The 13,923-nt window shown below is 39.6% G+C and overlaps 1 protein-coding gene across 1 annotated transcript; it reads left to right on the top strand.

Annotated features, from left to right (window-relative positions):
• The first annotated feature begins 3,164 nt into the window (after window positions 1–3,164).
• On the top strand, window positions 3,165–9,569 carry LOC116330088 (extracellular calcium-sensing receptor-like). Its single transcript, XM_039622423.1, has 8 exons — window positions 3,165–3,286; window positions 3,779–4,073; window positions 4,172–4,461; window positions 4,577–4,869; window positions 7,451–7,656; window positions 7,802–8,023; window positions 8,447–8,570; window positions 8,662–9,569. The coding sequence occupies exons 1-8, from the start codon at window positions 3,180–3,182 to the stop codon at window positions 9,564–9,566; spliced, it is 2,442 nt and encodes an 813-aa protein (XP_039478357.1). The 5' UTR covers window positions 3,165–3,179; the 3' UTR covers window positions 9,567–9,569.
• The last annotated feature ends 4,354 nt before the right edge of the window (window positions 9,570–13,923 follow it).

Genomic DNA, 13,923 nt, shown 5'->3' with positions numbered 1-13,923 from the left:
CAATATATCCAATGACAGAGTCTGTGAGTTCATTGATGTTGCCATCAACTGCATCCACAAATATCTGCCAGTCAGTTGTCTCAAAGCAGTCCTGCAGGACCTCCTCAGCCTCACTGTCCCATTTGTAAATAACCCTGGAAACTGGTTTTACCTGTTTCAGTCTTTGTCTGTATGCAGGCAGCAGCAGTATGGAACAATGGTCTGCCTTACCAAAAGCTGGGCGGGGGAGGGGTTTGTAGCACTCTTTGAATGGAGTGTAACAATGGTCCAATGTTTGATCACCTCTTGTGGGAAAGGAGATGTGCTGATAGTATTTGGGGAGAACCTTCTTCATGTTGGCTCTGTTGAAGTCTCCCAGCACAATAAAGGCAGCTTCTGGATTTTTGTTCTCAAGTCCAGTAATGATGTCATACAGTTCGTCCATAGCCGTAGCTTTATCAGCGTGTGGGGGAATGTAAACAGCTGAAAGGAGAACTGAGCTGAACTCCCTCGGGAGGTAAAAAGGCCTGACTTTAATGGTCAGTAGCTCGAGGCTCAGAGAGCAGTAAGTTTTTAAGATACACACATCTCTAGCCCACAAAGAGTTAACCATAAAGCACACCCCTCCTCCCCTTTTCTTGCCTGAGTCCTTCGTTCGGTCTCCCCGGTAAACAGTGAATCCATCCGGAGTGATGGCGCAGTCGGGGACGCTGGGCTCCAGCCATGTCTCTGTGAAGGCCAGAACGCAGCAGTTCCTGATGTCTTGTTGGTGTTTAATCCATGCACGCAGCTCGTCAAGTTTTTTGTCCAGAGACTGGAGATTCGCGAGCAGGATGCTGGGGAGAGGTGGCTTGCTGTTTCTCTGTCGCGTTCGGCACAAAACTCCGGCGCGTTTCCCCCTCTTTGTTTTCCCTCGACGTCACGCAAGTAAACAAAGGATCCCAGGCAGCAGAGCGTCCACTGAGTCGAAACCCGCTGTAAAGTCCGAACTGGCTGACGAACGTAGCTCCAGAAGTGTTTGTCTGTCATACCGAGTGTATGATCGCGCTGTGCGCACAGAAATAGAAAGCAGTACAAAATAAATAATAACATTTTTGCTGAGATGACTGGGAGCTCTCGTCGGTGCAGCCATCTTACGGCGCAACCGGAATCCATTTAGGGGGGCCAGGCCAATTGAAAGTTTTTCTCCTCTTTGCATCTTCTCTCGAGAGTGGCTACATAGGAGCCTCAAAACAAATGATGTTGAAAACAAAGATTGTTCAACATCATGATTTAGGGGAAGTATACAAAAAGCTATCTCAGAGAGCTGTCAGTTTCCACTGTGAAGAACATAGTGAGGAAATGGAAGACCACAGGGACAGTTCTAGTAAAGGCCAGAAGTTACAGGTCAAGAAAAATCTTAGAGAAGCAGAGGCAAAGGATGGTAAGAACAGTCATAGTCAACCCACAGACCAGTTCCAAAGACCTGCAACATCATCTTGCATCTTGTGCATCGTTCAACTATTCAGCGTACTTTGCACAAGGAGATGCTGTATGGGAGAGTAATGCAGAAGAAACCTTTTCTGCGCGCATGCCACAAACAGATTCGCTTGAGGTTTGCTTAAGCACATTTGGACAAGCCAGCTTCATTTTGGAATAAGGTGCTGTGGACTGATGAAACTAAAATTGAGTTATTTGGGCATAACAAGAGGCGGTATGCATGGCAGAAACAGAACACAGCATTTCAAAACAAACACTTGCCACCCACAGTAAAATGTGGTGATAGTTCCATCATGCTGTGGGGCTGTGTGGCCAGTGCATATTAGCAAATTCCTGAAAACAATGTTCAAGAATCAGTAACAAAGTTGAAGTTGCACCAGGGCTGGATATTTCAACAAGACAACGACCCTAAACACTGTTCAAAATCTACTAAGGCGTTCAGGCAGAGGATCAAGTACAACGTTCTGGAATGGCCATCTCACTCTGCAGACCTGAATATTATAGAAAATCTATGATGTGAATTAAACGGGCTGTCCATGCTCGGAAACCATCAAACCTTACTGAACTGGAGATGTTTTGTAAAGATGAAAGGTCCAAAATATCTTCAACCAGAATCCAGACTCTCATTGGAAGGTATAAGAAGTGTTTGGAAGCATTATTTCTTCAAAAGGAGGCTCTAATAAATATTGATGTAATTTTTCTGTTGGGGTTCCCAAATTTATGCACCTGCCTAATTTAGTTTAAGTAACTTTTGCACACTTTCTGTAAATCCTATAAAATTTATTTCACTTCTCAAATATCATTGTGTCCATCTGACATATGATATATTTAAATGAAATTGCTGATCCAAACAACCAATGACTTATGAAGGAAAATCATGAAAATTATCAAGGGTGCCCAAACATTTGCATACCACTGTATTTAACATTAAGATCTTTATGTGCTACTAAACTCATGATAATAAGGTAATATAAGTTCACATTTTAGGATACTATTTTTATATTATTATGACTTTTGTGCTCTAAATTTTAATTCCTTTGTATTACTACAGATAGTAGTTACAGAGAAAAGACAATGTTAGTAGTAATGGTTATGCAGTACAGTCATAATAAATCCCTACAATTCCAGAATTTTCTTGCCATTTACGCTTTCCAAAAAATATATTTAAATTATTAATACTCTATGATATTTTTCTGTCTTAGGTATACCAACATAAGATCTTGTGTGATAATATATGTTTTTTTGCAAAAACAATTGGTGCAAAACCAAAAATATACACTCTTTCTGCTGTATGAAATATTAGTTAAGGATTAAAATTGTATCATTTGTCGTAGCCAATTATTATGAGGGAAATCTTGGGCCCAATCAAAACTATACTGTGAAGACTTAGAATGTCAACACTATGTAAGGATTAATCCATGACCACATATTCTCAAGAAGATGAGAGGATGACAAAACCCCTTTGTTTGAAGACCTATATAAACCAATGGAAACAATATGTGCCCATATATCAACAATTTTAGATGGAAATGGAGATAGCAGCTCTTGTAATTGGTCTGGTATTGGCTGTGTGTTTGTTTCACCTCAACTCAGCTGTTGCCTTTGCAGTGTGTCTAGCTGGTATGAGACAAATGACTAGGCATATAGGAGCTCGAGCTGGTACGACGACATCCTCTCTTAACTGCAAGCTGCAGGGAAGCACTCGTCTACCTGCATTTTCAATGGATGGGGACTTTGTTATTGGTGGTGATTTTTCCCTTCACGTCTTCATGAACACAGTTTACAGTGACTACACCAGCATGCCTGAGCCTGCAAAATGCAAAGGAAGGTTAGTAAGTAAGAAAGTCAGTAATGGGAAGAAGAAGGTGCTAAAAACATTCTGGACTGTGTAAAGAGAGAAAAGTTTTCATGTGTGTTATGTTCTATGGAACTACACTGATTCTGTGTAGTGTTAAAAAATGTAAAAAAAAAAAAAAAGTCATTTATTCTTTATAAAATAATTTCTTTTTTAAAAAACAGAAATTATACAATATGTTAAATAACAGTTTTATAAAGGAAATGATTTAAAGGAAATGATAAAGGAAATGCATTTAAATGTATTATATTTAAAAGGAAATGAAAAGACTTTAATTAGTAATCCATAATTTTCCACTAATTTCTACTAATCCACTAATCTTTTGTGCTCAATTTAACTGGTCAGGCAACATTTTGATTAACATTTGCTCAACAGATACAACCAGCAAATGATCCTGTTGTTGGTTCTATTTAACTTAAACTAAATCTACAGTCTATATTCTAACATTGACACAACTATTTGCAGCATTATCACCAGTGAACTGCAATCATCACGTGCAATGGTTTTTGCCATAGAAGAGATTAACAACAGCACAGAGCTGCTGCCCGGAATTAGGCTCGGGTATCAGATCTATGACTCATGTGCATCAGTGCCTGTAGCAGTGCATATGGCATTTCAGTTTCTAAATAGCTTCGACCCTGTGTTTTCCACGGATAACAATTGCTCACATTCTGGTATGGTGATGGCTGTTGTTGGTGGCTCTGGGTCTACGACATCCATCAGTTTGTCCCAAGTCATCAGGTCCTTTAACATTCCCCAGGTAAATGTTTTCAATTTCTGTCAATTTTTGTATTTAAAATGTGTATGTGCAAGATATTTGATTTTGCGGTGTGTGGTGTTTTATTTCTTTTGGTTTAGGTTAGCCACTTTTCAACATGCGCATGCTTGTCTGACAAGCAGCAGTACCCCAGTTTTTTCAGAACAATTCCCAGTGACCAGTTCCAAGCTGAAGCAATGGCCAAGCTGGTAAAACACTTTGGCTGGACTTGGATAGGTGCTGTTCGGTCAGATTCGGATTATGGAAATAACGTCATGGCTTCATTTCTAAAAGCAGCACAGAAAGAGGGGATCTGTGTGGAATACTCTCTTTCTTTCCATCGAACATACCCACAGAGCAGAATTCAGAGAGTAGCAGATGTTATCCGCAGGTGTCCTCATCACAGATATTTTTTCCGCAAATATTTGATTTACTGTCTTCAAAATTACATTTTTTCATGCAGTTACACTTTAAAATGCTTCTAATGCACAATATTGTCTGTCAAGGTCTACAGCCATGGTTGTTGTGGCAATTCTATCTTTAGAGGACATGAGGGCACTGTTGGAGGAGCTATCACATGAGCCTTTCCCGTCTCACCAGTGGATTGGCAGTTATTGGGTAACTAACCCAGAATTAATGAGGTTCAGTTTCTGTGCTGGGGCCATTGGATTTGGGATTCCAAAGTCTATAATCCCAGGTCTCAGAGACTTCCTGCTGAATCTGTCCCCCTCACAAGTGGCGTCTTCTCAAATACTTACTGAGTTCTGGGAGGATGCATTTAACTGCACACTGACCAAAAGTAAGACTTTTTTCTTGTTTTAAATTATCTTGTCAACTGCTGATGTTACAAAGTCTAATGCTGCTTCATGGGCTAACCTATTTTCATTGAAAAGCTATGAATGGTGACCAAGTGTGAGGTGAGAATACAGGTGAAACTCCAAAAATTGTAATATTGTGCAAAAGTTCATTTATTTCTGTAATTCAACTTAAAAAGTGAAAGCAATATATGATATTAATATACTAATATAATATATTCCTGCAGCAGGGCCTCAAAGGTGGTCCAAACCTCTTCTCGCTCTTCTCCTTGCAAGAAAATTTAAATCCTTAAAGTGTGGCCAAGCACAGTAGCTATCTTGAGCAACAGATACTTGAGGGTAGCTACACGTTGTGAAGGTAATCTTAAATATCACCATGTAGTTTGAGTCATCATCGGAGACCTCCATGGTGTGATGCAGGTGGCAGAAAACAGATAACCCCCTGAACATGAGACATATGTCTCACCTCCAAGAACCTCAGTCACAAACCTGGAGTAGTAAAAGTAATTATTTTATTTTAACCCCATTTTGAAGAAACAGTAACAAAAAGTTAAAAAAAAAATAGTTTGATTTACTTGCATGGCTCAAGGACAGCAGCTTTTGGAGTTTTACCAGCTCTAATGGAGTTAAAGTTACTAGCTTGTGCTTTTGTTTGTCTAAAGCAGCAAAACGGCCTCTTGATTCTTTAGTAGATGAAACATCCTGTATGAGTGGCTCTTTCTGTTGCCCCAGTGGTGTTTGCTCCTAGTGTAGTTCCTCCATATTAGCAGGGCTGCCTGTAAGGCATCTAAATTTGCTTGCTTTTCAGTGTCATAAAGCTGTTGAATTTTACTTGAAATAGTCTTTCGGCACAGCAGTTGGAAAATTGGGTCCCCTGACGATAACTGTAGCACATTTTCTAACCACCTGTCTTCTACCAATGATAGTGGTTTACAGTCAGAGCAATCAATTTTCAGAGAGAATTTGTTACTTTGACCAATGTTGAATTGCTAATTTTGGTCCTGAAGCCAGTCATTTCATCAAGTTTGGGCTGCCAACACCTTTTGACTGCTAGAGACAGCTCCCACAGTTTCTTTGCTCGCTGCAACATGATTTGCATTTAGATGGTACCATAAGGTTGAAGTGTTTCGGTGGTATGCAAACTCCTTTTTTCACAGTTTGCACAAAACCACAATTATCAAGCCTTCCATCGGTTGGGTAGTCTTTTGATATTAAATTTGCCTCCAATCATTCCTAGCAACGCACTTTCTTCTTATTCTTTGTAGCTCTGATGTGTGCATCACTGTAATCGATATACCAGGAAATTGTGCATTGACAAAAGTTAGCTTTTGCCTGGAATGCAAAGTGCAATTAATTTTTTTAGTACGTTGTTTTTTTTTAAATTAATTAATCGCAATTAACACGTTAACTTCCCACTCCTAGTTTTTATATAACCAATTCAAAGTACTTACAGAACAATCAGGGGTCCTGCATTAAATAAGATAACACACAAATTATTTTTGCTGCTCCAAAAAAATATTTTTGTCCACTCTAACATAAAGGAGAACATCACAAGCCCGATACCTGCAGGCCTGAAAGCAGGAGGTCTATCACTCCTCGTGTTTCAACCTGGAGGCAGCGTTTACATTGCAATCTGCCCTTGGTGGCATTTTGGCAGCAACTGCAACATTTAGCAGTTGCCTCATTGTTCTGACACACAAAACAAAATGTTTGACTGCACGACACACTAACGACACACTCCAAACACGCTAATCTCTTGCATCTCAAAACTCCCTCTCTTTCTCTTTTGCTCTCTCACTGCCGTCACTCCTAAAATTTCTCCCTCTTTCTAAGCAACCAATGCCATGTTGCCATATCATCTTTTGATTGGTCGACATGACACATTTTTCCACCAATAGGAAAAAGGTGTTTTTTCTTTTTTCGTTTTTTGATCGCAAGAAGAGAAGAGACTGCTTTCGAGCCCTTTCCTTTACTGCAGTAAACATAACAAAACTGTTTTTTCAGACGCAATCAACACAATTTAAAAACTGGTACATACTTTGAAGTTCACACTGTTAAAACAAGAAATGGAGACTAAGGGTTGTCCAGGGTTGATATAACATCTTGTTGCTGTGTCATCTTAAATTGGTCATGTGTAGTTTGAGTCAACATCAGAGACCTCCATGATGATATAGAGCTTTTTGAATAAAGTAGTCATGGTAAACTACTTTATTCTTCCTCAGCCAATCAGCAGCACTTGTGTGACTGCCCCCCCCCCAGCTCCCGGTAAGATGAAGACAGCTTCAATCGTCTGTGTGCTGAAAAATAGTAATGCATTCACACCGCATTTCCTTGTTAGTAACGGTAATGTGATTGTACGATAGAAAATGCAATTAGCTAGATTACTGTCACTGTTATGTCCTATACTAATTATTCGTGGTAGGGTTATTTTCCATTTTTTATTTTATTTTATTTTTTATAAAATAAATATGTTTCATGGTACCAGCATGATTTGCAACATTTATAAAGAGAACACATCTGAGATCTAGTTTAATGTTGACATCTGCTCTGTCTTTTTGTGATTAGATGCCGCTGCAAAGAAGAAAGTATGTGATGGAAATGAAGACATACAAAATCTGCAAAACCAGTACACTGACACATCACAACTCAGAATTACTAACATGGTGTACAAGGCCATGTATGCAGTAGCACATGCCATCCATAATGCAGTGTGCCAGGAAATAAATGGCACTGTAGAGTGTGACAAGTTAACCAAGTTAGAGTCCAAACAGGTCAGAAGAAATAAATATGTTGATGTCAGTGTCTTTCATCAATATATTCTTCAATATAAATTGATATGCAATATTAATATTTGTTATTGAAATATTGCATCTTTTTTTTTTTGCTTTCCCCTCCCATTATCTCTAATTTTATCAGATTTTAATTGAGCTGAAGAAAGTAAATTTTTCCCGAAATGGCTATGACGTGTCATTTGATGCTAATGGGGATCCTGTGGCTATTTATGAACTGGTTAACTGGCAGAAAAGTGAAAATGGCATGACTCAGATAGTGACTGTAGGGCTGTATGATGCATCACTGCCCGTGGGCCAGGAATTCCAGATCGACAAAAACATTACCTGGACTGAGGGTAGCATGAAAGTAAGCAGTCAGAATTTGACAAACTTTAGTAATAATAATAATAATGGATTGCATTTATATAGTGCTTTTCGAGGCCCTCAAAGCGCTTTTACAATTCCACTATTCATTCACTCTCACATTCAAACACTGGTGGAGGCAAGCTACAGTTGTAGCCACAGCTGCCCTGGGGCAGACTGACAGAAGTGACGCTGCCATATTGCGCCATCGGCACCTCTGGCCATCACCAGTAGGCGGTAGGTGAAGTGTTTTGCCCAAGGACACAACGACCGAGACTGTCCGAGCTGGGGCTCAAACCGGCAACCTTCTGATTACAAGACGAACTGCCAACTCTTGAGCCACGATCGTCCGATCGATTAGTAAACAATGATTACAGCTGCATAGTAAATATTTACGTTTATTATATAACCTTTCTGTCTTTGACAGTTGCCAGTGTCAGTGTGCACGGACAGTTGTCCTCCAGGAACTCGTAAAGTGTTGCAGAAAGGAAAACCCATTTGCTGCTATGACTGTACAGCATGTCCTGAGGGAGAGATTAGTAATAGTACAGGTAAAGAGAAATGATTGCCATGCATTTAAAATGTTTCATTGTGTATATATGAAAATCAAGAAAATTTTGTATTTATTTGTTTTTTATCCAGATTCAACTGATTGTTTACCTTGTCAAAAGGAATTCTGGCCTAACGCAAAGAGAGACACTTGCATCCCTAAGCCTGTGGAGTATCTTTCCTTTCAGGACCTCCTAGGAATTATCCTGGCTACATTCTCAGTCATTGGTGCCTGTCTGACCATCGTAACTGCAGCTGTATTCTTTTGTCACAGGAAAACTCCAATTGTCAGGGCCAACAACTCTGAGCTGAGCTTCCTGCTGCTTATCTCACTGACTCTGTGTTTCTTATGTTCATTAACTTTCATTGGAGCACCATCTGAGTGGTCCTGCATGCTGCGTCACACTGCATTTGGGATCACCTTTGTGCTCTGTATCTCCTGTTTACTTGGGAAAACTATAGTGGTTTTAATGGCTTTTAAAGCTACAATTCCAGGTAGTAATGTGATGAAATGGTTTGGTCCTCCACAGCAAATAATGACTGTTGTGTCTTTCACCTTTATTCAAGTTTTAATATGTACTGTTTGGTTGGTAGTGAACCCTCCCTTTCCAATAAAAAATCTAACCGCATACAAGGAGAAAATCGTATTGGAATGTGCATTAGGCTCTGCTGCTGGCTTCTGGACTGTGCTTGGATACTTAGGCATACTGGCTGCCTTTTGCTTTGTTTTAGCTGTCTTAGCCCGCAAATTACCTGATAATTTCAATGAAGCTAAGCTTATCACCTTCAGCATGCTAATATTTTGTACTGTCTGGATCACATTTATCCCAGCATATGTCAGCTCTCCTGGGAAATTCACTGTAGTTGTGGAGATTTTTGCAATTCTGGCCTCCAGCTTTGGTCTAATAATGTGTATATTTGCTCCCAAGTGTTTTATCATATTGTTTAAGCCTGAGAAGAACACTAAGAAATATTTAATCAACAAAAATCAGTTATAGTATATCAGGGTTTCTAGTTCTTGCTAATGTTCACCAATTCCTGTTCTGACAAGTGAGTCGTGTGACACATGAGAATGTCAGGGATAGGGTGAGTTGGAAGCTGATGATCTACTGTGGAGACCCCTAAACAGCGTAGACAAAAGAAGAAGAAGTAGGAATAATATTGTGCAAACATATTTAACAATTCCCAAGAGGCAATAACATATAGTATTGTGAGTAATAAAATGTACGTTTCTATGGGGCATTTCAAACAAAACATATTATCTTATTATCATGAGTTTAGTACCATATAAAGATCTTAATGTTAAATATAAGTTCAGATTTTAGTATACTTTTTTCTATACTATTATGCTGATAATAATCCTTGTGATTTGTTTGAACGTGATGATGTGATTATTAAATATCTTTTTCAGTGATGCTGTGGCTTATTTCCCAGAAACGATGTTTAGTTTCTATGTAAAAACCATAAATCAGGAAGACACAAAACTGCACATTTCTTTTTTATTTTGTAGTAATAACAGATTGATCAATGCCATGAGGTATAATGATTGTCTATATGCGGTAATATAAGGTGCTTGGAAAGAAAGTAACTAGACTTCTTTGAGTGTTTTTGAAGGCGTTTCATCTCTCATCCAAGAAGCTTCTTCAGTCCTAAACCAGATGGTCCCATATATTTAATTCCTAGTGGGAGTTGTCCCTTAACCCTTTAAGACCTACCATAGAACCAAGTCCACCAGAACTTACTTTATATTTTTACATGCTGTAGTGCCATTTTTGGGAGCATTTCAAGTTGCTATACATCAATACAATTGTTATAGCCCAAATTTTTATAATATGTATGTATTAGGTCGATAGTAACTACATAAATTGCAAAAAAGTGCAATAAACTACAAAAAGATTGAAAATCGTTTTTGGGCTTTTTACATATATTTCTACTATTTCTAGAGAAAGAGGTTTAAGAGGTTTATCCCTCAAAACTTTAAATACAAAAAAGTTGCAAAAAATAGTTTACAACAACAGGAAATTTATTTTGAGTGTCTTCATAGTTTTATTTTTGAGATACACCAATTTTTATATACTGCAGAAAAAACAAAAAACAATCCCATAATGCAAATTTGGAAAGAAAACAGCATGTGCATCAAAATAAACCATTTAAAGCAGTGCAATTTTAATTCTAAGCATCCCAGAAACTATAAAGAAAAGCATAAAGTCAAACATGACTTTTAAAAACACCAGTATAGGCTTATAAGGCCTACAACTAAAAAACTACATTTTCCACAAAAATGATGTAACTTTCAGTTTCAGGCAGGTAATGGCGGACATGCGATAGTTCGCGCTTCCGTCTATTTCAATGTAGGAAGTGTATGAACAGCTGATCGGATTGGCAAAGCGTGTTTCTGGAAGATTGTTTTTTTTTTCCTGCAAGTGCTTTTTATGCAATTTTTGCAAAGCTATATATGGAAGGAAACCGTGATCTAGGACAAGCTGATGTTTAAAGATGTAAGTACAACTCCTCCGTTTTTATATGCAAAAAAAATTATTGCGCTAGTTTACGTTTTTCCGGTTCTATCGGGATTTAAAAATAGTTACGCAAAACGGAGCGTGCCCGCTCCGACCGGCTTTAAAGGGTTAACAAGGTCGTTGATCCACTATTAATCATGTGCCTTATGAACAAATCTTCTTCATTTTGGTACCAGTACTGGTTTTATTTTGCTGTATTTATCCGCGACACCTTAAAAATATTGTCAGACATAAACCAGTCTGTGGCACAAAAAAGGTTGAGGACCACTGCTCTAGAATACCTTGAGTGGGTTTCCTCAAAGTCCTCCAAGTGCTGGATGAACATATGGTGAAAATTAGTGGTGTGCGATACTGCATATTTTGGTATCGATCCGATACCAAGTAAATACGGGCCAGTATCGCCGATACCAATACCGATACCGATACTTTTCAATAAATAAGGTGGATGCCTCATTGAATTGCTAAATCGCAATTAATTTTCATGACCTTAAGTGCTTTTTGTGATTTTTCCTTTTGTATTATTTATTACTTAAAATCCAGGACATAATTAGGAGAAATAATTAATTTATAATTAAATAAAAAATGCTTTATTATTGTGGCGGCTGTGGTCTGCGATGCTGCTGCTGGTGAGATGGACTCACCTGTGTCACCTATGCTTATATCCTTACTCTCATTCCCCTTAATGTATCTGTAACATGCAACTTCTTTCGGTGCTTTGCTACTGGAAACTGGAATCTTACCTTCATTGCATCTACAATCATGCCTCACCGGCTTAAAACCTGTGCGCTGCTTGTGCTGTTGTTGTTTTTGGTGTTGATGTGTACAGCTGGCAGCAGGAGGGCTGCAGCCGTTTAATGTAGGCTACTGTTACAGCAACCGTGTGATCACTGTAAGGGTGGACAGCGCGCGGCTCGGGGTCAGCCGGAGGCTGGCGCGCCAGCGGGACCTGCCAAGCTGGAGATGGAGGTCGAGGTGCGCGGGGGTCCTGTCTGAGGGCGGCATGCTGTCCGCTTCGGCCGTCTGCCCAGCTGCCTCTGAGCCCCGGCTCACTTCCACTCCTGCTCTGCCGCCTCTGCTTGCCATATGGGTGGCCATCAGGCCAGCTCCCGGGCTTCCACTGGAGGCGTGGGCGACCGCCAGAGTGGACACTTCCCCGTCGCTGGGCCGGGACATGGGGCGCCGACGGTCCGGGCCGATTCCCTCGCCTGTTCGCGGGGTGGGGTGAAGCGGGCAAGGGGGTATGTGGCAGGGCGTGTTCTGCGATGCTGCAGGTTTGGTGGTGGTGATGTGTACGGCTGCCAGCGGGAGAGCTGCAGCCGTTGAATGTACTATTACATGAACCGTGGGATTATTGTAAGAATAAATGATGCGCGAAGCATGAAAATGCCGTAGGGTCTGCCGTGGTGGCGATCTTTTTTTTTTCTTTTCTTTTTTAATCTTAAGTGCACGCAAACCAGTAAACAAATTAAAACAAATACTGTTGATAAACTATAATACAAAAATGGCAATTAACATTCTATACACCAACAAAAACAATATATATTATTAATATGTAAACAACAACCCCCAAAGTGTCTAAGTTACATGACGTGTCAGCGCAACACTGAAACATAAGAAGGGGGGGGGGGGAGCAAAGTGTGCCTGCTCTCCGCTGTCACAGGAGCAGCGAGTCCAGCGACCTGGCTGTTTCGTTTTTGCCGAAAGCACAGCGTAGCAAACAAGCAGAACTCAAAGTAAAGAATCGATCTAACCAGGCTAGTATCGATCCGATACCGATCCCGACTTGGGATCGATACTATCGATATTTGGATCGATCCGCCCACCACTAGTGAAAATATAACTTGGTCAACTAGTGATCACGACTAGAAAAGTTTTCTCTCATCCAAGAAGCTTCTTCAGTTCTAAACCAAATGGTGGAGTCCCAGGTATTTAATTCCTAATGGGAGTTGTCCCTTAACAAGGTTGTTGATCCACTATTGATCATGTACCTCACCACATGCACCAATGTGTGAAAAAGGCATGGGTCATTATGAGCAGATGTTTCAGGTGAAGTCATTGTGAGACCGTCCCTCGCCCTATTATGTGACCCACTGAGAGCATATGACCGAAGATGTGAACTGCATTGTTGGTACCTACAGTGCAGTTTTGAGATCTCTTTCCAGGCGCCTCAAACCCCATTCAGATCTTGCATCAGGGGATCTCAATGAGTCATGAACCTTCCGAAGATGGAAGCCAGTCTTCTGTCCCCCTTCTTGTTTTTTTTAAAGTTGAGTAGACTTCCTGAAAACTATCAAATAAATACTGTAAAGTTGTATTATTGTAAAGTTAAATTGATTTTAGAAGCATGTTTGGTTGTATTTTAATCCTTGATAAAAAAAAAATAATAATAATAATAACTAGGCTGAAGAAAGCTGAACTGCCATACATTCAGGATGTTAAAGCACATTATTTTTTTTTTTCTTTGCATTAATATGTCTGAATTTGCAATCGGAGTGTGTTTATGGAGAGACAAAATCTTCCTTTTGCACATGAATACATCATTTGAAAGCTTTGACTAGAAGAGTTAGATCATCATTCATCCTGTATAGCTAATTATGAACTATTTAATCTATCGTCACGATTAACTCGATGAAAATTTTTATCTGGAGCGCAGAATGACTCAAAATCCCTGGAATGTCACTGTCAACACATTTTAGGCAGTTTGTAAAAAGTTTGTCCATTCTGCGTTCCAGATGGGTTAATCACGTTGAAAACTGATTAAGTGTTGATTAATATATTTTAATTTTGGGTAACACTTTCTACTACAACTCGGTAATAAAGGGGTAATTGTAGGGTA

The sequence above is a fragment of the Oreochromis aureus genome, linkage group 14 (assembly GCF_013358895.1).
Source record: "Oreochromis aureus strain Israel breed Guangdong linkage group 14, ZZ_aureus, whole genome shotgun sequence".
Taxonomy (NCBI): domain Eukaryota; kingdom Metazoa; phylum Chordata; class Actinopteri; order Cichliformes; family Cichlidae; genus Oreochromis; species Oreochromis aureus.
Note: the sequence above shows the minus strand (reverse complement) of the source record. Positions and strands in the feature narration are given on the sequence as shown.

Coding starts and splice junctions, on each gene's coding strand:
- LOC116330088 (XM_039622423.1), top strand. CDS start 3,180: ATGGATGGGGACTTTGTTATTGGTGGTGATTTTTCCCTTCACGTCTTC. Junction 4,462..4,576: donor GTAGCAGATGTTATCCGCAG/GTGTCCTCATCA, acceptor TTGTCTGTCAAG/GTCTACAGCCATGGTTGTTG. Junction 8,571..8,661: donor AGAGATTAGTAATAGTACAG/GTAAAGAGAAAT, acceptor TTTTTTATCCAG/ATTCAACTGATTGTTTACCT.